The sequence below is a fragment of the Monodon monoceros genome, unplaced genomic scaffold (genome assembly GCF_005190385.1).
Source record: "Monodon monoceros isolate NGI ecotype Baffin Bay Population unplaced genomic scaffold, NGI_Narwhal_1 Super_Scaffold_13, whole genome shotgun sequence".
Classification (NCBI taxonomy): domain Eukaryota; kingdom Metazoa; phylum Chordata; class Mammalia; order Artiodactyla; family Monodontidae; genus Monodon; species Monodon monoceros.
Genome location: NW_021703769.1, coordinates 66,816,028 through 66,841,844, shown reverse-complemented (window position 1 = coordinate 66,841,844; position 25,817 = coordinate 66,816,028). Strand labels below are relative to the sequence as shown.

The window sequence follows — 25,817 nt, the reverse complement described above, 5'->3', positions numbered from 1 at the left end:
TGTCTCCTAATCTTGGTGGGCTTCTCGGGTCCCTTTAATCTCACCTCAGGTGGTTTCTTGGCTACTTCTCCCTTGATTAGCAACTGTTGGAATCTGCCCTTTGGAACTCAGGGAAGGTCATGGAGGCTGGAGTCTTGCCTACAAGAAATGGAAGACAAAAAAGGCCTTCTATGCCCGGGAGCCCCACAGGGTCTCGGTTTCAATATTCACATAAAACTGACCATCACCGTGCTCAATAAACACTGGCTGAATTAATCAGTAATAATAAGCTAATATTTATTGAGTAGTTAATAGATGCCAGACACTGTACTGAGAACTTTGTATGTATTAATTTGTTTACTCTTCCCAATAAATTTACAAGGTCAGTGTCCAGCATTAGTGCTATTTATCAATCAATATTTCCTCTTCTCCTTTCTCTGGGCACGTGACAGATTTTCACTTTGCCATCCCCTTTAAATTCAGTATAGCCATGTGACTTGTTTTGATCAATGAATTATGAGCAGGAATGATTTCTATCATTTCCAGGTAGAAATGTTTACGAGCCAGTTTATTGCCTCTTTCTTTTCTCCTTGTCATGTTGACCAGCAATGTCCAGATGGGGGGCCCTCTACCAGCTTGGGTCCCCCAAAGTGGGCAACATGAGTGAAATCCTAGCTGACCACATTGGACACAGAGCGTGCACTTTAAGCCACTGATATTTGGGAGTTATTTGTTTCCACCTTATAACCCATTTTATCCTGATTATCTCCCTTTACAGATGAGGAAACTGAGGCATGGAGAGATTAAGTAACTTGTCCAAAGTCACACAAATAAAAATGGTGGAGCCAGGATTCAAACTCAACCATCTATTAGGCCTTGCTGTCTAGAACCTTACAACGTCTCAGACTGATGCCAAAAACTCAGCCTCTGTGCACTGGTGCCGAATTGAATCTTAGAGACAGAGTTTTGGGTGAAGTAGAAAAGAACAGCTTTATTTCTTTGCCAGGCAAAGGGGGACACAGCAGGCTTGTGCCCTGAAAAACTGTGTGTCCCAACCCGGGAGGATCTGGTGAGGAGTTTTATAGCAATGGTTCAAGGGTGGGGTTGCTGATAAGGATTAGGGTGTGTGGGGGGCCTGCACTCCTTTAATCTGGCCTCGGGTGGTCTTGTCTGGAATGAAGAATGCTAACATCTTCCATTTGTTGGGGGCTTTAGTTCTGTAAAGACCTCAAAGATATTGTTATGTGTATCCCTTGAGGTGGAACCAGGACCCTGCCCCAAGGCTGCACTGTTGTTTCTTGACTGTTCCTCCCTTGTCTCCGCATCCCCTCCCTTCCCTGATTAGCAGCGATTCGAATCTGCCCTTCGGAACTCAGTGAAGGTCTTGGAGACTGGAGTCTATTCCCTACAAACAAGGAACGGGGGACACAGAAAGGCTTGGTCATGCTAGGTTTCAAGATTGCCATCTTTTCTAAGGCTTAGTTCTTCAGCTTTCCACTGAGAGTGGCTTTTAATCCCTCCTTCCCCCACCCCAAACCTCCGGCAATGTCTGGAGACATTTTTGGTTGTCACAACTTGGGGGGGCAGGGCACTTGTGCTACTGGCATCTGGTGGGTAGAAGCCAGGGCTGCTGCTAAACATCCCACCATGCACAGGACAGCTCCACAGCAAAGAGTTATCCAACCTCCAATGTCAATCACACCGCTGTTGAGAAGCTCTGACTTACACGAAATTCCTCTGGTAACCAAAGTTAGCTTCTTTTGCTTGCCACTGGAGACTTGGTTGGGTTGTTATGAGTTAGTTAATTAATTAATTGAAAACAGCAGGGTGTCAGTGCCGGCCTGGTCTTCGTTGACATTTGCCTGACTGATCTGGAGGAGTAACTGGTGAGAGTGCTGCATGTGCCCATGACACTTAGCTATGCCAGGGAGTGAAATGCCAAGCCTCTGGCGATACATCGCAGGAAGAGCTCACCAGGCTGCGTGAGTGGGCAGAGCAGTTGCCAAGGACGAACTTCAGTGTGGGCAACTGCAAGGTGCTGTGTTTGGCAAAAAATAATCCAGGCTATACTTAGAGGTTGGAAGAGGATGGAACAGGATAGAAGAAGATGAATAGAAATGGAAAGAATTCCAGAGAGTGATTCCCAAGCCTGATTTTAAGACTCACCTGAGCTCCAGCTAACGACACTGATGCCGAGGCCCTTGCCCTGGATGTACTTGTTGAGAGGTCTGGGCGCTACTATCGGATCAACTTTTTATCTTCTGCAGGAATATAGACCCTGTTTCCCCAGATTTTCTGATTTTCAAGAGAAGCCCCAAATCCTGGCTTTTATATGTAAGTTCCCATCCCGTCCCCCCTTTCTGGTAACTTTTTTGATATAACGTCAAGCCTATAGAAAAAATGTCAAGAATGAAGAAAGAGCTCCTTCCCATACCCTTTATCCAGATTCCCCAGTTGCTATCTCTTTGTCCCATTTGCTTTATCACTCTAAGTTCCCAATTTTTATCAACAACCTATGGATCAAGCAAACAATAATGTGAATGGACTTTGTTCCTTAAACTGTCATTGGTGACTTGTGAAGCTCAGCCTCCCTTCTGACGAATTAAGTAAGAATCTCTGCTGGGGCACCTGGACATTTATATTTAAAAAATCCTCCTCCAGATGGTGCTAATGTGCATCCAGGGCTGAGAACCACTGGTCTGGGTCCCTCATGGTAATTTTATTCCCCTTATTGGTGACTGGCTTAGTGGTAGACGTGGAGCCTAATTCTGGCCAAAGAGAATAAGGGGAAAATCTAATGGAGTAACTTCTAAGAAAGGTTTCTTCCCTCTTAAATACACGCAAGAGGGACTTCCTCGGTGGTCCAGTGGTAAAGAATCTGCCTTCCAATGCAGGGGATGCAGGTTTGATCCCTGGTCGGGGAACTAAGATCCCACGTGCCACGGGGCAACTAAGCCCGCGTGCGCCACAACTACTGAGCTTGCGTGGCTCAATGAGAGAGCCCGCGTGCTGCAAATTACAGAGCCCACATGCTCTGGAGCCTGCGAACCACAACTACAGAGCCCATGTGCCCTGGAGCCGGGCACCTCAACTAGAGAGAGAAAATCCACACGCCACAACTAGAGAGAAGCCTGAGCACCACAATGAAGAGCCCCCACACCACAACAAAAAAGATCCTGCACGCCTCAACGAAGATCCTGCGTGCCGCAACTAAGACCCGACGCAGCCAAGAAAATAAATTAAAAAAAAAAAAAACACAGGAAAGAGGCAGCTTTTGTGCTGGATGTTGCATCTGGATATGCTGGGATATTTTATCTTGGTATGATGGATACTGGCCCGAGGATGGAAGCGTGGAAGGATGGAAAGACTTTGGGTCCTTGGATTTATCTTTGAGCTGCTGAATTAACTAACCTGTGAGCCCCTTTATCTTGAGATTTCTTTTTACAGAGGAAACATTTTTTCATACTTAAGTTGAATGGCAGAGATGACTAGTCACTTGCCAAATATCAATGAATATCTTATGTTATGTAGAGATATTACTAGGAAACAACTCTTCAGCCATGGATGATGTTTTCAGCATCACCTCCCCTGGAATCTAGATGGAACCATGTGACTGCTCTTACTAATGGAATGAATGGGTTACTTCTGGGTCAAGGTAATTAAGTTTAGGTGCATGATCCTTCACTTCCTCATCACCACCCCTCACCTGTCCTCCTCCCCCCATCTACCAAGGTGGGTGATATCAGGACCACCCTGAAGCCACAAGATGGCAGAACTACAAGATAGAAGCAGCTTGGTTCCCTGAGTTACAGCTTGGAGCAGAGCCATCCAGGAGTGTTACTCAGCCAGAAACACCTACACTGGACTCTGTGTGAGCAAGAAATAAAGGTTTATTTGGTTAAGCCCCAGAAATTTGGGGGTTTGTTATGACAGCTTAATTTACCTGATAAATACAATCTAGTTAAGTTAGAATTGGGTGTTACTTTCAGACAAAAGGTTCTTACTTAAAGCGGGAGAGAAGGACCCATGAAGTCCAGACCACCATCTTAAAACTGTTTTTTGTTTCTTTGGGGTTTTTTTATATTTACAAAGAGGGAATCAGCGTTCCACAAATTTAATCTAACCTCCAGGAGTTGCTTGCTTTCAGCCTAGTAACTTGGCCTTGCCATTGCCTTTATGGTAGCTTTCATTTCAAGCTGATGATTTACTAGCCCTCAGACACTGCCACCTGGTTTCTGGTCCCTGGTTCTTTCTCAGTCTTGGCTCTTTCTGAACTGAACTGGCTTTGAGGTTCTGATCTCCCTTCTATAAACATCCTGACTAAATACCATTCTGGTCCAGCTGTCCTGCTGTCCCTAAGAGGGACACTCAGCTGCTCCCCTATGGCTGGGTGTTCCCCAGTTCTGGAAGCTTCAGAGGTTCTAGTCAATGTTCATTTGGTAAGTAGGAACAGAGACTCACTCAGGCTTGCTCAAGGCAAGGGGAGATTGTTGAAGGAATTTGGAAAAAGTCTCCCAGAGATCTGAGGACTGCACCTGCAGGACAGCTGGGCCTGGAGGAAATGGGACAGGGAAGCTATTAGAACCCAAGGAAGCCACTCTCTTCCTCTCTTTGTGATATTTGTTTTCTCCTAAATAGTACTTAATGCATTCTCCTTCTCTCTTTCCTTCCTTTGGATAGCTGAGCACTTACCAGATGAGTAGCTAGAACGAGACAGTCAAGTACACCGCTCTCACAGAACTTATCTCCTAGTAAGTAAACAAACAAGCAAAAGATAAAATATTACACCCTTCCAAGCTATCAAGAGAATAAGTATGGACTATACTAAAGAATAACAGGGGATTTGCTTTTGAGAGTTGGTAAATGAAGAGGTGACTTGTCAGCTCAGACCTGAAGAATGAGAAGGGGACAGCCACATAAAAAGAAGAGAATTCAGGCAGTGGGAACAGCAGGTGCAAAGGCCCTGAGGCAGAAATATGTTTGGCTGGATCAAGGAACTGAAAAGGGAGGACATGTGACTGAAGTGTAGGCCACGAGATAAAAGGTGGCATGGAATGAAGATGGATAGGTTAGTACGATTTTTATTTTTAATTTAATTTTTTGGCCTAGCCACATGGCATATGGGATCTCAGTTCCCTGATCAGGGATTGAACCCATGCCCTCGGCAGTGAAAGCGCAGAGTCCTAACCACCGGACTGCCAGGGAATTCCCGTTAGTATAATCTTTATAATGCAAGACCTTGGAGACCAGGGCAAAAATTTGGATTTTATTTAAGTATAATGGGAAGGCTTTGCAGGGTTGTCTTCTCATGACCAAACAGTTTTTCGTTTTTTTTTAATAACTTCAACTTGCATTTGGCCTATTGTTGCTGCCCTAGTCCCAAGGCTTCCTTATATCTTTTCTGTTTTGCTCCCCCTAGCCAACCAGCAACCGATTTCTGTGTCTCTTAGTTAAAGTTCCCAGCAGAGATCATCTGATTGTCTCAGTTTACCTTTTTCTTTTCTCAGTTTACCCCTTTAAGTCAAGTCGCAAGTCCCAGGCCACTGGCCACGCTATGAATGGGTTGGCTAGCCTTAGATGAGGTGCAATCTATGATCTAATCAGCTGTGCCTGGGGGCAAGGTCATGTCCAATTCATGATCATGTCCACCTACCAGAGATTGTGGATAAAGCAGGCAATGTACAAGCTCTTAAAGAAGTACTTCTAAAGATAATATTTATGAAACTAGTATTTCACTGGGTACCTATCATATAAAATTTCTGAAAATACGTATTAGATTGTCTCTAATGTATCCCTAATTAAAACTCTTAAATGGCTTCTGAATGTATTTAGGATCAAAATTCAAGACCTTTAACATGCCTGTAATTTGACATCCTCTGGATCCAGCTTTTGTTTTAGTCTCATCTGATGCTACTCTTCCTGTATGTGCTCCAGCTTTACTGACTTTTTTGGAGGAGGGGTCTTTCCAGTCTCAGGGCCTTTGCACACGCTTGGGTTTTTTCTCCCTCCATGTGTCCCTCTTTTATTTGGATAATGTTAGCTCTACCTTTAGACATAACTGTAAATGCCAACTCCTGTTCCTTGACTCTCCATCAAAATTAGAGCCCTCCGTTTACATGCCTGTGTACTTTTTACTCTCTACCTTCCCTTTATGACACAGATCGCAGTTGTAAATGATGTTGATGTGTGTGTTTACTTGTTTAGGACTTTAGTACTTGTTTAGTACTGGACTGGGAGTTCCATGAGGGCAGTGGTCATATCTGTGGGGATTATGGTTGTTTCTGACACATAGTAGGTACTCAGTAATAAGTGCTAGATGAATGAATGAATGAATGAGTGAGTGAGTGAATGAATGAATGCCACGAAGTGAGAGATTATGTGGCCCGAGAAATCACTACAGACTTCATGGAAGGGATGAGGCTTAATCTTGGCCTTGAAGAATGGACAAGAATTTGGAGAGGACAAGGGAAAACATTGCAGGCAGGGATAATACTCATTGACAAAGCTAAAGAATTGGGAATAAGTATGTGGACACTGGCTTGATTAGAGCAGAAGAGTGTCAACAGAATCTGGAAAACAAGAGGGAAAGGGTCCAGGAGGAAAAACGTAAATCTGTGAACAGTATTAAATAATAATAGCTAACATTTATATGGTGATTATTGTGTTTCAAGTACAGTTCCAAATGCTTTATGAAAATAAGTTCATTGAATCCTCACCACAAACCTATGGAGTGAGGACTATTTTTGTGTCTATTTTACAGCTGGGGAAGTTGAGGCACAGGGAGATTATCTTGTGAAAGTTCTCATGGCTGATAAATGCAAAGTTGGGATTCAAATCTGGGCAGTGCAGCTGCAGAGTTTGCTTGCTTGAATGTTATGCCCTCTCGAAAGGTAGAGAAGAACTTGGCTAAAGATCAGCTCTCGGGGCCGCAGAATAGAGAAGTATAAAAGAGAAACCCCAAGGTTCTGGTCTCTTGAGATTGGCCGTAGGACGCTGCTGTTCCAGAAATGAGTGGGCTGGGAAAGGGAGCTGCATTGTGGGGAGAAGGAGGTTGGGAACTCAGCGATGGAGCAAGAGATTTGAGAAGTGTGACCAGAGATGATTAGTGAGTGGCTATTGCCTAGGCTTTGGAATTAGGTTGGAGTACCTGCTTTGCTTTCTCTTTGCAAGTTTCAACATCTATCCAATGGGTTAACAATAGTACCTACCTCGAATTTTAGGATTAATGAGACAAAATAAGAGAAGTTCCTGGCACATTGCTTGGCACACACAGTGGGAGCCTGGTGAATGTGAATACTCTTCACAGGGGTTTGGATGACCAGGATTGCCCGGGGTCCTGGCTGTGAACCACGAGTGTTGATATGAATATTTATTTGATGTCAGCCAGCTGGGTCCAGCTGATCGGTCTTCAAGCAAAGCCACTCTGACGGCCCATGCACCAAAACCTTGCAGGGAGCAGACCTAGAGGTGCGGGGGTCCTTCCAGGCGTCAGGTGCCTGCTTTCCTCCTCCTGCTCTCTGGCCTTTGCAGAAGGCTCCGTACTGGGTCTCCAGAGCAGACACCCAGCTAGTTAAGCCCCTGGGACCTTTCTCCCCGTCCCCGATCAACTCCCCAGATGCCTTGTTTTTGACAAACTCGTAGTTCCCAGGACTGCAGGTTGCTTCTTCCCCTTCAGAGTATTCATCACCTATTTACTCCATCTCCCAGATCCTTCCCTCTCCAAGGGTGCCTGGAGCCACTTTTCCCAAAGTGTGGGGTGAGATAACTTGATGTGACACACAGCTGCAATATTAGAGAGAAGTATTAGTGAGAAGGTTTTCCCCTTTCTGGTTCTCCTGATTAAGCCAAAGCAAGCATCTTTGGTGCCAGCGTATCTTAACTAATCTTTCTAACGTTTTGGTTATATCCTTTTTTACAAAGAGCAGGCAGCTGGCCTTCGGCTTAGAACAAGCAGCAGCTAGAGTATGGTGTGATTGTGTTGTTTTTACTGTATTTATTTTCCCAGTTACCATTTGCTTACGGCAAGCAATTCCAGTTTTCTTTTTTACAGTAGTGATATAAAGTTCACTTTCGAGATGTATTTATTGAAGTAAAAAATGAGTCAATTTAAAGAGAAACATCAAATAAATAATGGTTAATGTGGTATGTGGATGTGAAACACTTTGCAATGGTTGAACTCAGATGACTGAGATTTGGGAAATGCTGGCAGAGGGAGGAAATCAGTCAAATTAGGAAGCAGAGGCTTGCCTCTAAATGCTGGCTCTGTTCACCAGCCCCTAAGATACTCTTCTTGAGCCTCTATTTCCTCACCTGCCAAAATGCGGATAATAATTCCTACTACATGTGGGGTTGTCTTAAGGATTCATTGAGGTAATTTGATGTATGGGTGTAATTTGCATACAATGATTCTCAAGTGTCAAACAAAACAAATTGTTACTCGTCTGCGCTTTACAATAAAATTCACCGAGGGTGTGAGTGCAGGCACATGACAGGCTTCCCAGGACTTCGAGGTTGTAGCAGGGATGAAGTGTGGGCAATCACATACCCTCTCTGGCCTCAGTTTCCTCCTTGGTAAAATGGGGATATTTCTAGAGGATGAAATGGTACAATATGTGTAAGGCTGTAGAACACAACCAGGTACCAACAGTGTCAGGTAAGCATGAGCTCCTATGACCATAACTCTGCCCCCTTGAGCTGACTGAACCCCAGAAGTGGGAAGCTCCTTGGAGGTGTGACGAGCTGGCGTGCGCCACAAGCACCCCAGGAGTCACTGTGGGCAGAGGTGACATCCATTTCTCATGCTTTTATTTATTTATTTATTTATTCATTCATTCATTCATTTTTGGCTGTGTTGGGTCTTTGTTGCTGTGCGCGGGCTTTCTCTAGTTGCAACGAGCGGGGGCTACTCTTTGTTGTGGTGCACGGGCTTCTCATTGTCATGGCTTCTCTTGTTGCGGAGCACGGGCTCTAGGCACGTGGGCTTCAGTAGCTGTGACACGCGGGCTCAGTAGTTGTGGCTTGTGGGCTCTAGAGCTCAGGCTCAGTAGTTGTGGTACATGGGCTTAGTTGCTCTGCAGCATGTGGGATCTTCCCAGGCCAGGGCACGAACCCATGTCCCTTGCATTGGCAGGCAGATTCTTAACCACTGACTCACCAGGGAAGCCCTTCTCATGCTTTCTGATATCAATTTTTCAAAATATCCAAATGTCCTTCCAATTTCTAACCCCCTGCCCCCATGCCTCTCAGAGCCTGGGCAAAGTACACCCTTCCCCCCAAAAAAGAATAGCTCCCATTTGGCTTCTATCTTCCTGCAGTCATGCTTGCTGAGGACTGAATGGGGTCCCTCCCCACCATCCAAATTCACTTATCGAAGCCCTAACCCTTGATGTGGTGATATTTGGAGATGGGACCTTTGGGAGGTAATTAGGTTAGATGAGGTCATGAGGGTGGGGCCCTCGTGATGGAGTTAGTGGCTCTGCCAAGTGAGGACACAGTGAGAAGGCAGCTGTCTGCAAGTCAGGAAGAGAGCAGAACCAAATCTGCTGGCACCCTGATCTTAAACTTCCCAGCCTCCAGAACTCTGAGAAATAAATATCTATTGTTTAAGCCACCCTGATCTATAGTATTTGTTATGGCAGCCCAAACTCAGATAATGCTCACTCTACCCAGAATTCATCCAAAAATTAAAAAATATACATATTGATTATTTGCAGTGCGCTAATCACTTTACACATGAAGTTTTATTTAAGCCTCACAACTCTGTGGAGGAGAATACTGTACCATGCTCCATTTTACAGACGAGGAGACTGAGGTTTGAAGGTCGGGTGGGTTTTCCCAAGGTCCTAGAGCTACTGGGTGCCAGAGCCAGATTTTTGAACACATGCTTGCCCCCAGTAGCTTCCCGGGATTTAGGTGAGAGACACACAGACTCTGACATTGGTAGGAGCACCCTGCTGGCCTCCAGAGGTAGAGGAGGATCCTTCCTAGTGGCTAGAGTGTGGATGAGCAAAGCTCAGCTTCCAACATATACATGAGGCAGTTTGAGGGCAGGGCAAATGAATTTGTAAATTTGGGCAGGAATTACCCAGAAGAAACAAAGCACCCCAGCTCTGTTGGTTACGACAAGGCAAAACCTTTAATATGTGAGTGCTTATTACAGTAGCTGCTTCAGGGCTCTGACATCTTTGATTTCTGGGCATGTTTTTCTAACACAGAAAGGTGAATGCCTCCCTCAGGGCCACCTGGGCCGTTGGTGTCCTGAGGATTTGGAGTGGACAATGGGGACAACTATGCACAAATCTGGGGATTCGGAGATCCCCCCCCCCCCCCCCCACCAGCCACCACCCGTGACTTTGAGTGAAGTCCTCTTCCAAGGAGGGAAGAATGTGGAGGTCCTTCCAGTAAAGAAGGAAGAAAGGAAAACATCTGGCACAGATACACAGAGAGAGACGTCATGGGATTGGCTTGAAAAGTCGGGGAGGGACAGAGGGGTTAGGACCTGGAGGGAGAGGGGCGAACTGTGGGAGAGGGCTGAGTCCATTTGGTTTCAGTCTTTGTAAAAAGTAATACCATCACGAGGACCATGCCATGCAACCTCAGAGACACCTCTGTCCACTTCCCACCGGGCTGTGCTGGGGTGGAGGGCAGAGGGCAGAAGTCAGTTCAGACGGGCGTGGTGCGCCTGTTGGCCGGATTATTATGCAACGACTCTTTGAACTCTTTGGGCGTGGAATTGTGGAACTGTAGAAAAGCATGGTCCCGGTCGGAGTTGAGGAGGGTCCCCATGGTGATCTTTGAGGGGTCCCGGGAAAGGGTGAACATTGAGATGTCAGTGGAGGGGATGGTGTGGAAGCCTTTGCTGATGGGGGACAGGTCTCGGGATCTGGGCTCTGTGGAGCGGGAACTTGACCGCCTCCGGAATCTATACCTGTAGGGTGGAAGGCGAGCAAAGGTAGATTTCTTCAGGAGCTCCGAGTGGGATTTGGCACGTAACTGCTGATGTTTTTCTATATAGATGTGCACAGCGACTACTCCTACAATTTCCGCGATGATGAAAGAGAAGGCTCCGAAATAAAAGGACCAGCCATAGGAGTAGCTCTTTTTGGAGTCACGCTGCCCGGGGTCTCCAGCATTGGCTGATATATAAACTATGATGCCAATGATGTTGCTTAACCCTAAGAGAAGGGGAAAGAAAAATACATCCTTTATGAACCTCAGAGGTAACTGTCACTTTTAGGCTGGAAATATCTATTAAAAAAAAAATGTGGAGTCAACAGGGAGAGAGGAGAATGGATTTATGGCCAGGAAATCCAGCTGCTGAGCTCTTCTTGCAGGGTCTGTCTCTCGGGAAATGAAGAATTCTGCCGCTCCATTCTGGGTGGGAAGCGTTCAGGTAAAGAATTCACCTTACTCTTTCAGCAAGTGCAGTAGAATTCAGAATGTATGTACTTTCCAAGCAATTCATTCCCTCAAAGCTTAATCTTCAGCAATAAGTCACGATGATGGTAAAATGAACGAGATGCAGATCCCTGCCCTTGAGTTCCTCACCATTAGCAGAAGAAACTGCCATGTAAATGGAATTATAGCAAAATATAGTAAAGTGTTCTTCCAGAGACACATATGAAATGGTTCAGGAGCAAAGAGAGAAAGAGAGAATGAGTAAACCCCCTTGTTCTGAAGACAAGGTGACATTTAAGCTGGGTCCTGAACAACAGGAGATGAAAGGTGATTGACAGCGGAGTTGAGAGTGACTTACTAGTAGGGTTCTAGCTTGGATGAAGGGGAGGTTGATGGTATCTTGAGCTAAAATAAGAGGCAGCAGAGAGAATAGGCTTAGAGAAGAGGAGGTGGGCTGGAAGTGCTTATTGGGAGTCGGAATGTGGTTGCTGAGTGGACATATATGGGTCTGGAGCTGCAGTTTGGGGAACGAATGGGGAAGGTGCAGTAGCTAAGTCTTTTTATCTGCACGGCATACGATAATGCTTTAGATTATCTGTTGTTCAAGCATCAAGAATTGGGGAACATGAAGCTGTCGTCCCCAGTAGACAAGGTCTGCCGACTTAGAGCCCCCTTGTGCCAACGGAATAGCCCTGGAAAGAGCTGACTAGTCGCTTGGAGAGAAATTGATTCTCTAGGGAGTAGTAAGAAGAAACAGTAGAAACTGAGGGCCTGGGGGTTGCCCTCATCTGTGACTACTTCTCTCACATTATTGCTCCAAAGGTAGAATGTCTCTTTGTGTCCTTTGCTTTAAGGGTTTCATCCGGGCCTTGATACCAATAATGACTCAGGGAGGTTGGTACATCACCTGGTGTCTCCTTGCCTCCAAATCTGGGCCACCTGTAGGGTGGTTCTAAATGGAAGCTGTTCCTCATTACAGTTCCCAGTACCAGTTGGTAAATAACCATTTCCAATGGCCTCCTGAGTATCCTCTCCATTCCTTGAAGACCCCATACTCTTTCTGGGGGTCCCCAAGGTCTCCCTGGAGTCCAGCAACCAAAGGGTTAAAGCTTGGCATAGCAAGGGCCACCCCCACTCTGCTCCAGTGCTATCGTTCTGATTGGCTGGTGCTCATGCATTAAGGGGAATTCATATTTTGAATACAATCTCTGGCCATATTCCATCTAGGACTTACCCCTTAGAGGGCAGGGCCAAGGTCTGTTTCTTCCCTGTCTCCTCTTGGCCTTCCCCAGCGCAGGCCCTCAGCAGGTAGGCAGCGAGTTCTAATCACTGAGCTATTTCTTAATATGGGAGTTGATGCAGCCAGCCCTGTGTCAGGCTGCAGGAAGCCACAGATTGAAAAACGGCTCCTCTTTCTAGAGTGTCAATTTGGCTTGAAGATGAGTAGGGAAGACACATTCTTTTATATTAAAATGAACATGAATATAATGAGGAGAGAGCAGAATTCACATGAATTTTTAAGTATAAATGGGAGACAGTCTTCAGAGACATTTCAGCTCACGGAAGGTGGCTTCTGGTGATGCCCCCTGACTTCCCAGGGCCCCGTTTTCGCTCTCCTCTGCCCACAGGTAAATTTTGGTGGCAAAGTTTGAGAAGCCCTGAAAGGAAGTCTTGCTGGGAAAAAAACAAAAGAAGCTCAAGGAGAGGCTCGGATGTCAGCCCAGGTTAAAGCAAGCGGCCAAGCCAAGTGAGTTGCCACTTATTTCTAGGGCACTGATGATGTACCAGGCACTGTGCAAAGTCTTTATGTGCATGATCTCAATTAATCATTGCAACAGGCCTGCTTAAAAAAAAAAACACCCCTCTTTTACAGGTGAGGAAACTGGGACACAGAGAAGATAAATAACCTTCCAAGTCAACACAGCTGGGAAATGGCAGAGGTGGGATTTGAATCCAGGACTGTCTCTTGGCCATGGGTGGATTTAGATTTCAGTAAAAAAGCTTAGGAAGAACTAGATGTTAAGTGGGTAATCACTTTCTCCCAACCATTAGACCGTAAGCTCCCTAAGGGCAGACCTAGGCTAGGTTTGTTCACTACTATGGCCTCCTCTCCTTGCCCAGAGCCTGACCCAAACAAGAGCACTGTGCATACTTGTTGAATTGCATCAGCATGAGAATTAAATGGTACAATGTATATAGTAGCAGTTATTATGCATCCAGCAGTTACTGCGGGCTAGATGCAGTTCTAGGCTCTTTCCATATACCAACTATTTAATTCTCTGAACAGCCTTAAATGGTAGAGCCATTATTATCCCCATTTTTCAGATGAGGAAACTGGGGCACAGAGTGGTTAAGAGACTTGCCCGAGGTTACCCAGCTGGGAAGTGGTAGAGCCATGATTTGCACCAGGCAGCCTGGCTTCAGAGCCCATGGTCTTGAGCATAATGCCTAGTGCCTGGCACATAGTAGGTACTCAATAAAGGGTTGTTGGCTGCTTGCCTGAAACCACAGAACCTTAGAATAACTGAGCAAAAAAGAGCCTTAGGGAGTGCTGAATCCTCCCAAATTTTCACTTTGTAGGTGGAGAAACTGAGGCTCTTCAGGGTCCTCAGGGAGACCAGTGGTAGGGGGATAGCTAGGATGAGACCCCCAGCTTCTGGCTTCCCCTCAGGGCTTTGCTGCTGCCCCTCATGTTCCCCGGTTCCCATGTGTCTAATCTACCTGCCATCTCTCACAACACCCCTTGTGAGAAGAAGGTTGCTGGTGACACACTCTCCCTCAACAATCCCCTTTGGGGACAAAATAATGATCTTCTCCTGTTTAGGAAACCCTCATATCAGCACAACACAGCATCCTCTGGGTCAGTCAGAGCCCAGGAGGTCTGGAGGGGGCCACCAGCAACTAGAACGTGCCTCAAAGCAACACAGGTCCCTGGGTTTACCAGCTGTTACCATCTGTCCACACAGAGCATCACCTTTGGGCTAATCTTATTCTCCTGACAAGATGGCGGCTTTCCCCCGGTCTGTTGCTTGAGTTGGTTCCCAGAGACTCAGACCTGGATGCCATCCACTTTTCCCATTCCAAAGAAGGGAAAACAGTAGGGAAGAAACTTGAGCAATATCTTGGAGGAGGCTGGGATGCTGGGCTTCCAACTTTGGAACTATATTGTGTTGCTTTTCCAATGCTAGAAAATAATATTGTGATTTTTATGTTCAACCTCCTTCCAAAAATCCTATAAAATAGGTACTATTATTATTTCCCATTTTACAGTCAAGGAAACCAAGTTATAGGGATTTGGTGACATTCCCAAGGCTCCACAGGTAGAGCCAGAATTCAAATCCAGGAGGGTAAGCCCCTCCCACCCACCATTTTATACTCTTCCCCACTGTTTCTACCCCAGTAAATATTCTGCCGTTATGGGTCAAAGTTTGGAGGTCATCACCAAAGAGTCAAGCTCCCCTCCCTCCCACCTTCACCTTGTTCTTTGCGTCTCTAAAGCATTTCATCCAGATGGCATTGATTGAGGGGTGGGGTGGGAAGAGATTGTAAAGCGATGGTGGAGTGGAAACCCAGAGGGAAGAGAGGACGATGAGGAGGGTGGAGGAGGGATGGAGATGAAGGGAGGAGAGAGGGTGCAGAAATAGGACCTCTTCCTGGGGACTGCCTCGTCCTCCTTGCCACCCTGTGCCACCTTCCGGTCAAGGCTGCTATCGATGATAAGGTCTTCCCCGAGAGCATCTGGGGCTGCTGACTTTTACCTTGTTCCCAGAGATGCTTTGAGCAGTCTGAGGATTTGTGCGCTTGAAGAGCTGTGAACAGCATTTAAACCAGCAAACACAGGTCTCAAAGGGCCAGGGATAGTGTATGACGATGTCCAAATGAACAGAAAGATGGACCCCTTTAAAACACACTGAAGCCATCTCTCAGGTCACACATTACACACACCATACTGCCCCCTGCCCACTATGTGCAGACATATACATGCACACTCTCATTAGTCATTCTCCGCCTCTCCAAGCTGACCTTCTCCTCATCTCCCCTCCGTGCATTCTCAGCTAGAATGTCAGCATCTTTGGTTCTAATTAAAGTCTTTGGTTCTCATTCTTAACACACAAGTTGAACGTTTTCTTGTTCCTTCCCTGGAGGGAACCCTGAATAGCATTGCTTTGTCCTGGTGGCCCTGCCTTGGGTCTGGTGTCTGTGATGCCCTCAGGGCTGAGACCAGATGCTCACCTGCAGAGACAAAAAAGATGCCCGCGCTGAGGATGACATTGTGTCTGCTGCGGTGGAACTCGCTGGCTGCCACGCAGAGCCCGCCAAAGAACAGCAGCGTGACACTGAGGATGGGGAAGACGCTGGAGGCCCTCACAGCCCCTGCGGAGAGAAAGAGAGAGGGTTCCCCCTGCACCCGGTCAGCCCCGGGATCCCCCCCTTCACGGGCATGGGGGTGCCTGGTTGGAGGACAGCCCGTGAGCAGAAGGACAGAGCCTGCATCTAACATGGGTGCGAGACCAGTTCGGTCGCTCAGGGCCCTGTGCTTGAGGTTAATGCTCTTTAGTCACCATCCTGAAATTCTTAATAGCTTTATCTTGAATGTGTGTTTTATTAGTAACTCTGATGGGTCAATGGAGCATGTGCCCTGGGCTTGGAGCCTCTACTCACGTGGCATCCCACCCCCCATCACCTCCCCACCTCCCGTTCTCCTTGGGATGGGTCCTCAGCTGCTCACTTCCCCACCCCAACCAGAGACCACTGCCACCCTTGGCTTGTGGTGGGGGCCTGGGCATGGACGCTGGGAGAACCAGGGTTGGCTGAAAGCCCTAGGCACCTGCGAGGGTATGCACTCACCCCTTGAGTGTTCCCGTGCCGGAGGGAGTGTGACATTTCATAGCAAATAAAAGACACCAAGACAGATGGAGAGAGAGATGGCAGAAGAAAGGAGATAGCTTTTTTTGCCTGCGTTTTGAACCAGGAGCCCAGGATTTTCATTTTGCACTGGCCCCTGCAAATCATATAGCCAACAGGGCATCCTGGGACTCCCATTAGATCACAAGCTGTTCACCGAAACGCAGAGTCTGTCCCAGCACACGCCTACATTTGCATAGTACTGAGTCTGGCAGTGCCCATTTGATACCCATTTAGTCACTGAATAAACAAATGAATTTAGTTATTCATTCAACAATATTTTCGGGCACCTACCAAATGCCAGGTGCTGTGCTGTGTCCTGGGGTACTCGTGGAAATGTTTAACCACCCCAAGGGTGCAGAGGCTGCCCTTCTAAGGGGAGGAAGGGGATGCTGGCTGAGGGCTGGAGCAGCAGTGTCCTAGAGACCCATATGTTAACTCTTCAGCTGCTGGATCACAGAGAGGCCCGAAGGTTCTGGGGCAGAGGGACCTTCAGGTGGGGATCCCAGTATTTACCCAGCCAGCATAAGAGTATTTCCTGGAACACCTGGGCCGGAATATCAGTTGGATAAATTCTGTGTCCATTGAGGTACAAAAGAGCTAAGGTCCTGCCCTTATGGAGCTTACATTCTAATAGAGATGACAGGCAGGACCCACTACCTAATTTGCAGGGCCCTGTGCAGAATGAAAATGCAAGGCCTCTTGTTCCAAAAGTATTAAGGATTTCAAGATGGCATGGTAACTAGACTTATCCTGGTGATCATTTTGAAATGTAGAGAGGTACCAAATCACTATGTTGTGAAATGGAAACCAACGTAGTAGTGTTGTACATCAGATACACATCAAAACCAAACAAACAGACTCATAGAAAAAGAGATCAGATTTGTGGTTACCAGAGGTGGGGCTGTGGGGAGGGGGAATTAGAGGAAGGCGGTCAAAAGGCACAAAATTCCAGTTATAAGATGAATAAGTACGAGGGATATAATGTACAACATGATAAATATAATTAACACAGCTGGATGTTATATATGAAAATTAAGAGAGTAAATCCTGGGTCCTCATCACAAGGGAAAAACATTTTTTTCTATATCTTTAATGTTGTATCTGTACGAGGTGATGGATGTTCACTAAACTTACTGTGGTAATCATTTCATGATGTATGGACGTCAAACCATTATGCTGTACACCTTAAACTTATACAGTGCTGTATGTCACTTATATATCAATAAAACTGGAAGAAAAAATAAAATAAAGGATGACCGTCAAAAGCAAATTAAAAAAAGAAGAAGAAGAAGAATTTTAAGCTAGTGAGAGCAGAGCATGGAGCCAGGTGTGGGGCTCTTGAAGGATGGTAAGAACCCAGGCCTGAGCTGACTGTGCCTTGGACTGGGGTGGCAGACTGGTGGGGAGAGGTGTCGGACTCAGGATAGATCCTGAAGGTAAAGCCAACAGAATTGGGGGTGGGATGTGAGAGAAAGCGTTGTTGAGCACCATGCCTGGTGCTTAGCCAGTGAGCCGGCAGTGGCATCTTTATAATCCCGGCACGCGTGCAGGGTGAGCAGTGGGGCAGCAGGAAGGTGGTTGGTTCATCTTGGGCGTGGAAGTTCAAAGCTCAGTGTTCAGAGCTTTATGTCCCTGCATTTATTGTGTGTTTTCCTGTGGGGTCAGCTGCAGCCCTTCCTATTGCTACTGCGTGGCGGTGCTCACACTCCGAATGCAGAGGACTGGTTTCCACAACACCAGGACTGTTTTTGTCTGTTTGTTTGTTTTTCATTTTTATTTATTTATTTATATATATATATTTGGCTGCGTTGGGTCTTCGTTGCTGTGCGTGGGCTTTCTCTGGTTGTGGTGAGCGGGGGCTACTCTTCCTCGCGGTGCGTGGGCTTCTTATTGCAGTGGCTTCTCTTGTTGTGGAGCACAGGCTCTAGGCACGCGGGCCCTGTAGTTGTGGCACGTGGGCTCAGTAGTTGTGGCGCACGGGCTTAGTTGCTCCGAGGCATGTGGGATCTTCCCAGACCAGGGCTCAAACCCGTGTCCTCTGCATTGGCAGGTGGATTCTTAACCACTGCGCCACCAGGGAAGTCCTGTTTGTTTGTTTTTGTGGGAAAAGTTTTCTGCAATTTTGGTAGCTGACTTAGCCTACTGGGATTGCCTGGGAGGGCTGATAGAGAACGGGAGTGAGGGGTCGACGAAAGCAGACAGGGGTGAGGTTCTCTTCATGAGGAGAAGAAAATGAAAGAGTTCTAGCTTTTGCTTAAGGATGGCCACCCCAAGTCCCCCACCATTGGGGCTGGGCAGACCAGGGTCCCAGTAACTGTCCCTGCTGCAATGGGGAGGTTTTGGAAGGGGCTTCAAACTGCCTAGAAACCTTGATGGGAGAAGTGAGGTGTAGGGGGAGGAATCCTGGCTGCCCTGACCCCTGGGAGCGTGATTAAATCAGTCCCCATCCTAGCTTCAGGCCAGTCAGTCACAGTCCTGGCCCAGGCCCGGCTTGCTCTGTGCTTCCCTGCTCCCACACAGGCTTGCAGGAGGGAGGGCTGGCCCCCTGATTCATTTAGCCCCCAGGTCAAGGGGGGGGATCCCTGGGAAGTAGACGCTGGGATCTTGGGTGGCCATAGCTTATTTATAACTTCTAAATATTTACACATATGACCTACGGGTTTCCATGTGAACCTTGGCCCTAGGGCCCACAAATATTAGGGGTGGGTCTGTCCCCAGTGATTTCAAGCGTGCACAAATCTTTAAAGCGATCATTTGCATTGTGTACTTGATGGGAATTGCTCGAATATTCAATGTGATGAGTTCAATTGATTAAAGGAGAGCACCTTTAAAAATTTTTTTTAGTTTCAAAGTATGATTAAAGTATGATTATGCCCGAAGGAGATGATCTGAACATTGGAAGCTACTGAATTGTGTTGGTTGTGTATATTTGAAATGTGTGGCTATGAGATATGGGAATATGATTGTTTCCCATGTGGTAGAGGAACCACTTGGCAACCAATTGGTGGCCAGATCCCACCTCTACCCCACAAGTGAGATAAGAGCAGGTTCTATAAACTGAGGCTACAGGTGTCGGTCTCACACAGGACATGCCCTGCTGCCATTTTCTCCTAACTCAGTTTACCCTGGATTGTTTTTGGTTTTTTTTTTCCGGCTGTGCCACGGGGCTTGTGGGATCTTAGTTCCCCGACCAGGGATCGAACCCGGGCCCCCTTCAGTGGGACAACTAGGAAAGTCCCCGATTAAATCTTCTGCTACAGGTTTAAGCTTCAGCCTCCCTAACCACACATGAGAAAGAGGAAATAGCAGAATAATCAATGTGCAGAATCCCACCCGACCAGGGTGTGGTCACAACAGCAACTGGCAGCATGTGTGCTGGATGGGCCCGGAGACCCCTGCAGGAACGTGACCCTGGCGCCACGTGACTGGCTCGGGGATTCCAAAGTTCCCTGCAGGAAATTCGTGTGCTCAGGAAGGTCCCTCCTTAACTTGGTTCTGTGGCCGATGGTGAGGACCTCCGCCTTCCCAGAGGGGAGAAATATATTTTGTCGGAAAAGCGATGGATCTCTTGGAAGAAATTAAAATCAGTTTTGCAAGTTGTGAAATAGAGGTCACAGTTCTGTTTAGTCCCCAACAGGGCAAACATCAAAATAGGAAAGAAAAACAAAAACTACAGTCACTCTGGTAAAACCCCACTGGAGATGACTTTAAAATCATCCTCAAAAGGAGGTTCAAGTAATCTACCCCAAACTGGTCAAGCTACCTCTCTAAACGTGGCCTCTATTCCCACATCAAATCCTTTTAAGCTGCTCATATAAGTTCTAGTTGGCATTTGGGTAAATTCTAGTAGAGGGATAAGGACTGAAAAATGAGAAATAATATGTTTTAAAAATTAGCTTAGGGCTTCCCTGGTGGCGCAGTGGTTGGGAGTGCACCTGCCGATGCAGGGGACGCAGGTTCGTGCCCCAGTCCGGGAAGATCCCACATGCTGCGGAGTGGCTGGGACTGTGAGCCATGGCCGCTGGGCCTGCGCGTCCGGAGACTGTGCTCCGCAACGGGAGAGGCCACAACAGTGAGAGGCCCACGTACCGAAAAAAAAAATTAGCTTAGAAATGACTTTCTTTCAAATTGACCCCTCGCACCACTTACATTGTTATGCGATTAAAGGCTCATGTTTAGACCCACTGCCCATCTGTAGACTAGCAAGCATGAGTAGAGCTAACAATGATTTTAATTGTAAAAGCACTCTTCTTGAGTTACGAGTTACAAGCATAACCCGAATAGCACAATTTCTTGAAGTTTTTATGTATAACAGCAGTTTAAAAAAATGTTACATTTAACACTCTCTAATAGTAAATTAGTCAATGCCTTAGAACTTTTCTTTTGAGTGAACTTGACACACCTCCCTGTTGAAGAAATTCTATCTAAATTACATTAAATCCCCAATTCTCTCTGTGCCTGGATTAATGTCAGGCCTGTGGCTGCCACTGGGCCTTGACCATTGCTCATCCCATGCCCCAGAAGAGAGCCAACACGTATGGCTTCGTGAGTACATGTTGGCCCCGGGCGGAGCGCAATGTGCACCAGCTTATTTAATTTTCATGACCCTGTCAGATGGATGACATTATCATCTTTATTGCTGACTACGAAGAAAGGTGAGAGATGAGAGGTAAAGCAGCCTGGCCCAGGTCCAGCCCAGCTAGTAGGGCGTCACCGGAGCAAAAGCCCGAGTCAACCAGGATCCAGAGCCCTTGCTCTAAGCCAGCACACTGTTGCCTCCTACGTGCTGCGTTTGTGACAGTTCCATGTCATATCCGGGTTACTGACCTTGGGACAATCTAGAGGGAGACACTCGTCCTGCCCCAATGAGATTGAAACTGAAGAGGGGTGAACCTTGGTTTGCTTTTATTCTCCCAGGCCTTGCCTCTTAGGACCTCGCCCATTAGCACCTCACCCATTAGCACTTAGCCCATTAGCACCTCAAATCAGCCCTCTGGGGAAGGTGAAAACTTGTATTCAGGTTGAAGAAAATCCTTAGATTTCCTCCTAAGCAGACTAAAAAGAACTTTTCAGTTTTGACACAGCTCCCTTTTTTTTTTTTCCTATTTCTATTTCATTGAAATGAAAGAGATTCAGATGTCAGAACCACCTGAATGTCTCTGTCTAGTAGCAAAGATTTTCCTGAAGCTTCTTTGCACGTATCCATTTCTGGGGCTGGGTATTGGGGAGCCTCAAACTCAGAGGCATATGGACAACCTCAGGGCAGCCCTCCTCGCCCACCCCTCCCTGGGAGGACCCGCGAAGGGGGAACTTACGCAGGAGATACTCAGCCGTGTCCTGTTCGTAGTCAGCATCTTCGGGGAAGTGATCAATTTTCTTGCACACGCCTCGGAAAGCCCCTGTGGAAACAAACGTGGCCCTGAGCTGGCGGGGGAGGGGTGGAAAGAGCCCCTGGGGCCCAGCCTGCATCCTCACCCCCACAGTGAAGATGCTTGATGGTTGTTGCAGGCTCTGCCTCAGTTGGCCCATCAGCATCTTTCTCAGGGCACAAAAAGGAGATTGGTAGAGGAAAAAAATAAAAATAAAGCCGAAGATGGAAACTTTCTGCTTCCTAGATTTTGCATGATGTTGGGATCTATTTAGAAGGGCAAAGAGCTATGAAGCATAAGGATTCATCATGAGAACTGTCTTGTCTTATCTTTTTCTTTTTTTCCCAATTAGTGAGAGGAAAGGGGAAAAGGAAGCGGAATATATATATATACACACATATATTCATATATACTTATGTATATAATATATATTTTATATATTATATATATATATATATATATATAAATTTATCTTCCCATTTTACAGATGAGGCAGCTTGAGGCAGCTGGCCATAAGAATTTTGCTTGAAGTCATACGGGTAACTAGTAGAGCCAAAATTCCAATCAAGGTCTGCTGACTCCTTGGTGTGGATTCCAGGCATGGATTCTGGAGTAACCCACTCTCCCTGATTGGATAATGCTCATATCTGACACAGGACCACCCCCTTCCCCGCTCCCCTCGCCCAGGACCACAGCTTGCTGTGCTCTGCGGTGTGGCTCACTCCTTCAGGGGGCACAGAATTGCGCAGGTGGGTGCACCCTGGGGAAACTGTCAGCATTTTCTTTCCTTTTCTTTCTTTGACATCAGCCTGACTTAACTTGTTGTGGGTGTTTGTTAACTAGCCAATTAACCAATCTCTGGGGCAGCTAATGGCTCTGCCAGTTCTCATAAATGACAAACAATTTCAGAACCTCTCACCACAACACAGCATGAAATTATGCCTTATTGTTCTTGTCTCTGCCGGCAGAGACGGCCTGGAGGTGAGGGGCAAGGTGGTGTCGTGGACAGTGGACAAGGTTTATGTTCACACGTAGCTGGGCTTATATTTTAGAGCAGTTACTATAAGAATTAAATAAGGCCATATATGAAGATGAGATAATTTTTGCAAAGCTCTAGGGACTTCATGATAATGGCAAGCACTTTTTAAGTGCTTCTAGCGGGCTAGGCACAGAGCTGAAACCTACATTCTTCTCTCATTTACTCTCATTCACTGCCTTAGGAGATAGGGACTATTCACACTGATATTTGATGATAAGACAACGCAGGATCACAGAGGAAAGAGAGTTGTCACAGCTGGTGAAGGGAAGAATCAATATTTGAATGGGCTTTACCATTACAATATGAAGGTAGCCGTTATTATTATGCCTATTATTAACTCATAATAATGAGTGCCATGTAGTTTTTAAAATTTATTTTATTGAAGCATAGTTGATTTACAATGTTGTGTTAGTTTCTGCTGTACAGCAACATGATTCAGTTATACATATATATACATAATTTTTCATATTCTTTTCTATTATGGTTTATTACAGGATATTGAATATAGTTCCCTGTGCTATACACTAGGACCTTGTTGTTTATTCATTCTGTATATAATAGTTTGCATCTGCTAATCCCAAACTCCCACTCCATCCCTCCCATACTGCACCCCGCCACCCTTGGCAACCACAAGTCTGTTCTGTGAGTCTGTTTCTGTTTTGTGGAAGTTCACTTACGTCATATTTTAGATTCCACATATAAGTGATATCATATGGTATTTGTCTCTCTCTGTCTGACTTACTTCACTTAGTATGATCATCTCTAGGTTCATCCATGTTGCTGAAAATGGCATTATTTCATTCTTTTTTATGGCTGAGTAATATTCCAGTGTGTGTGTGTGTGTGTGTGTGTGTGTGTGTGTGTGTGTGTGTGTATATCGCATCCTCTTCATCCATTCATCTGTCAGTGGACATTTAGGTTGCTTCCATGTCTTAAAGAGTGCCATGTATTTAACACATACTATAAATAGGCTCCAAACCAGAGGCATTTCACAATAAATGGTTGATATGAGCCCATCCTCTTGGTTCTGATTCTCTGCTTACCAGGCAAAGAATGGACTCAGAACCAAGAGGGCAGGGTCTTGGAGAGAAGGCTTGAAGACTCAAGGAAATTCTTGGAAGAAAAACAAGCTCAGAACTCCTTCCCTAACATTAAAAGAAGACCTTCATTTTTCTTGTTTGGATTTTAGAGTTTCATTCACAGATTCCTGTTTGCTTTTAAGCCCCATCGCCTTCCAGCTGGCTGGGTAACAAATCAGAATAAGTCACACAGGTGAAGCACTTACCATCTACCACGTGCCATTCTAAACACTTTACATGTTTTATCCTCTCTAGCTCTCAAGACAGCCTGGGGAGGTACCTGGTATGATGAGCCCTATTTTACAGATGAGGAAATCTGAAGTAAGTGATTTCTGCAAGGACACAGCTATAAGTGGCACACTCAAGGGTAAGTCTTCCAGACTCCAAAGCCAAGTTCATAGCCACTTCTGTGAATTGCACTCTCTTCAACACATCTTAGAGTTGTAAGCAAAATCCTTTGCCAGATGGCTTTATGGTAATTTCACGGTCCATCCACTGCTATGAACAGGACCAGTTGGTTTTTCCATCCACCGTGCTTTTTCCATGATGTGCATCAGGGGCCACAGAGCAGGACAAGGATGGTGGTTGTGGGACCACCTATCATTAGCTGTTTTACATTCTCCACGAAAGATTTCATAGGAAGGAAATGTTCAGCTGAAGATTAAATGTGAAAGCTACTGAAACAGACCAGTCAGAACCACGTGGGGATAAGGAACTACACACGTGCTCACATCTGCTTGTGAAATGGGCCTTACCTAAGGTGGCTTAAGGCAGCCTGAAACTAGGATGTGGAGCCAGCAAACACCAGTAGCTCCTGGAGGAACAGTCACGAATTTTAAATGGTCTAAAGTGTCCCACCACCTTGTTTTATATAGCCCACAAGCTACGGCTGGTTTTTGCCTATGTAGATGTTTAGAAAAAAATCAAAAGAAGAATACTGTTTCATGACAGGTAAAAAAATATGTGAAATTCAACTTTCAGTGTCTATAAATAAAATTGTATTGAAACACAACCATGCCCATTTGTTTATGGTTTTCGTGCCAAATGGCAGAGCTGAGTAGTTGTGGCAGAGACGGCAAAGCCAAAAACGTTGACCCTCTGGCTAAGGAAAATTTTGCTGATCACGGTCCTGGAGATTTCAGTCCTGGGAAGTAGCACAAACTCTGGGAGGGCAAAAGCGGAAAGCGAACAGGAATTTGGGCCTTCTTGGGACTGGAGGACGCGCTCCAAGCTGGTGATTCTAAAGCAGATAATGCTCATCTGTGGCAGATCTGGGTTGCAGAATGGTTTGTTTAGTGTATTTGTTTTGTTCTGTTTTTTACTTGTAGTATTTTATTGTATTTTTTAAAAATTAAATATGCTGCTGCAATTTAAAATTCAGGATATGTCGCGTGAATGCTGATTGCAGCTTCTCCTGAAAAATGGGACTCTCTGTCCCACATTTCCATGGGAAAACAATCCCTAGCAGCCGGGCCTCAGCAACCCCCGCCTTTGGACTGGGTGCCAGCTCTCTAGTTGGCCAAAGTCGCCCCCACCTCCCCAGGCCCTATGTCACTTGAGGAACCTATGGAAAATGACCTCTCCAAACCTCAGTTTCTTCTTCTTCTCCAGGATAAAGATAATAACAATAATAACTTCATGCGTTGTCATGAGAATTAATTGAAGCTGTAGTAGTTACAGCACCTGGTGCTATGCTCAGCAGTTTCCACAGAACTCTGTTAAAATCAGGTAATGACGTAAGGCACTTAGTGCGGTTCCTGGCACGTGGTAAGAACTCAATAAATTATAGCTATTCCTACCATTGGTTTTGGTAGGTATTTTAGGACCAGAAGAGACACATTGGTGCCATGGTGAGATTTTAAAAAGCAATATAAAAGGAAAGGGAGGGCTTCGCTGGTGGTGCAGTGGTTGAGAGTCTGCCTGCCGATGCAGGGGACGCGGGTTCATGCCCCGGTCCGGGAAGATCCCACATGCCGCGGAGCGGCTAGGCCTGTGAGCCATGGCCGCTGAGCCTGCGCGTCTGGAGCCTGTGCTCCGCAATGGGAG

The 25,817-nt window shown here is 46.2% G+C and overlaps 1 protein-coding gene across 1 annotated transcript in view; it reads right to left on the bottom strand.

The window, feature by feature from the left end:
- Positions 1-10,090: 10,090 nt before the first annotated feature.
- The window catches only part of CACNG3 (calcium voltage-gated channel auxiliary subunit gamma 3), an 84,147-nt gene continuing 68,420 nt past the window's right edge, over positions 10,091-25,817 (bottom strand). Inside the window, exons 2-4 of the mRNA XM_029221142.1 lie at positions 21,600-21,683; positions 15,610-15,750; positions 10,091-11,153 (exon numbers count right to left, since the gene is read on the bottom strand). Coding sequence (XP_029076975.1) covers positions 10,642-11,153; positions 15,610-15,750; positions 21,600-21,683 — 737 coding nt within the window. The 3' untranslated portion in view covers positions 10,091-10,641. The remainder of the gene's footprint in view (positions 11,154-15,609; positions 15,751-21,599; positions 21,684-25,817) is intronic.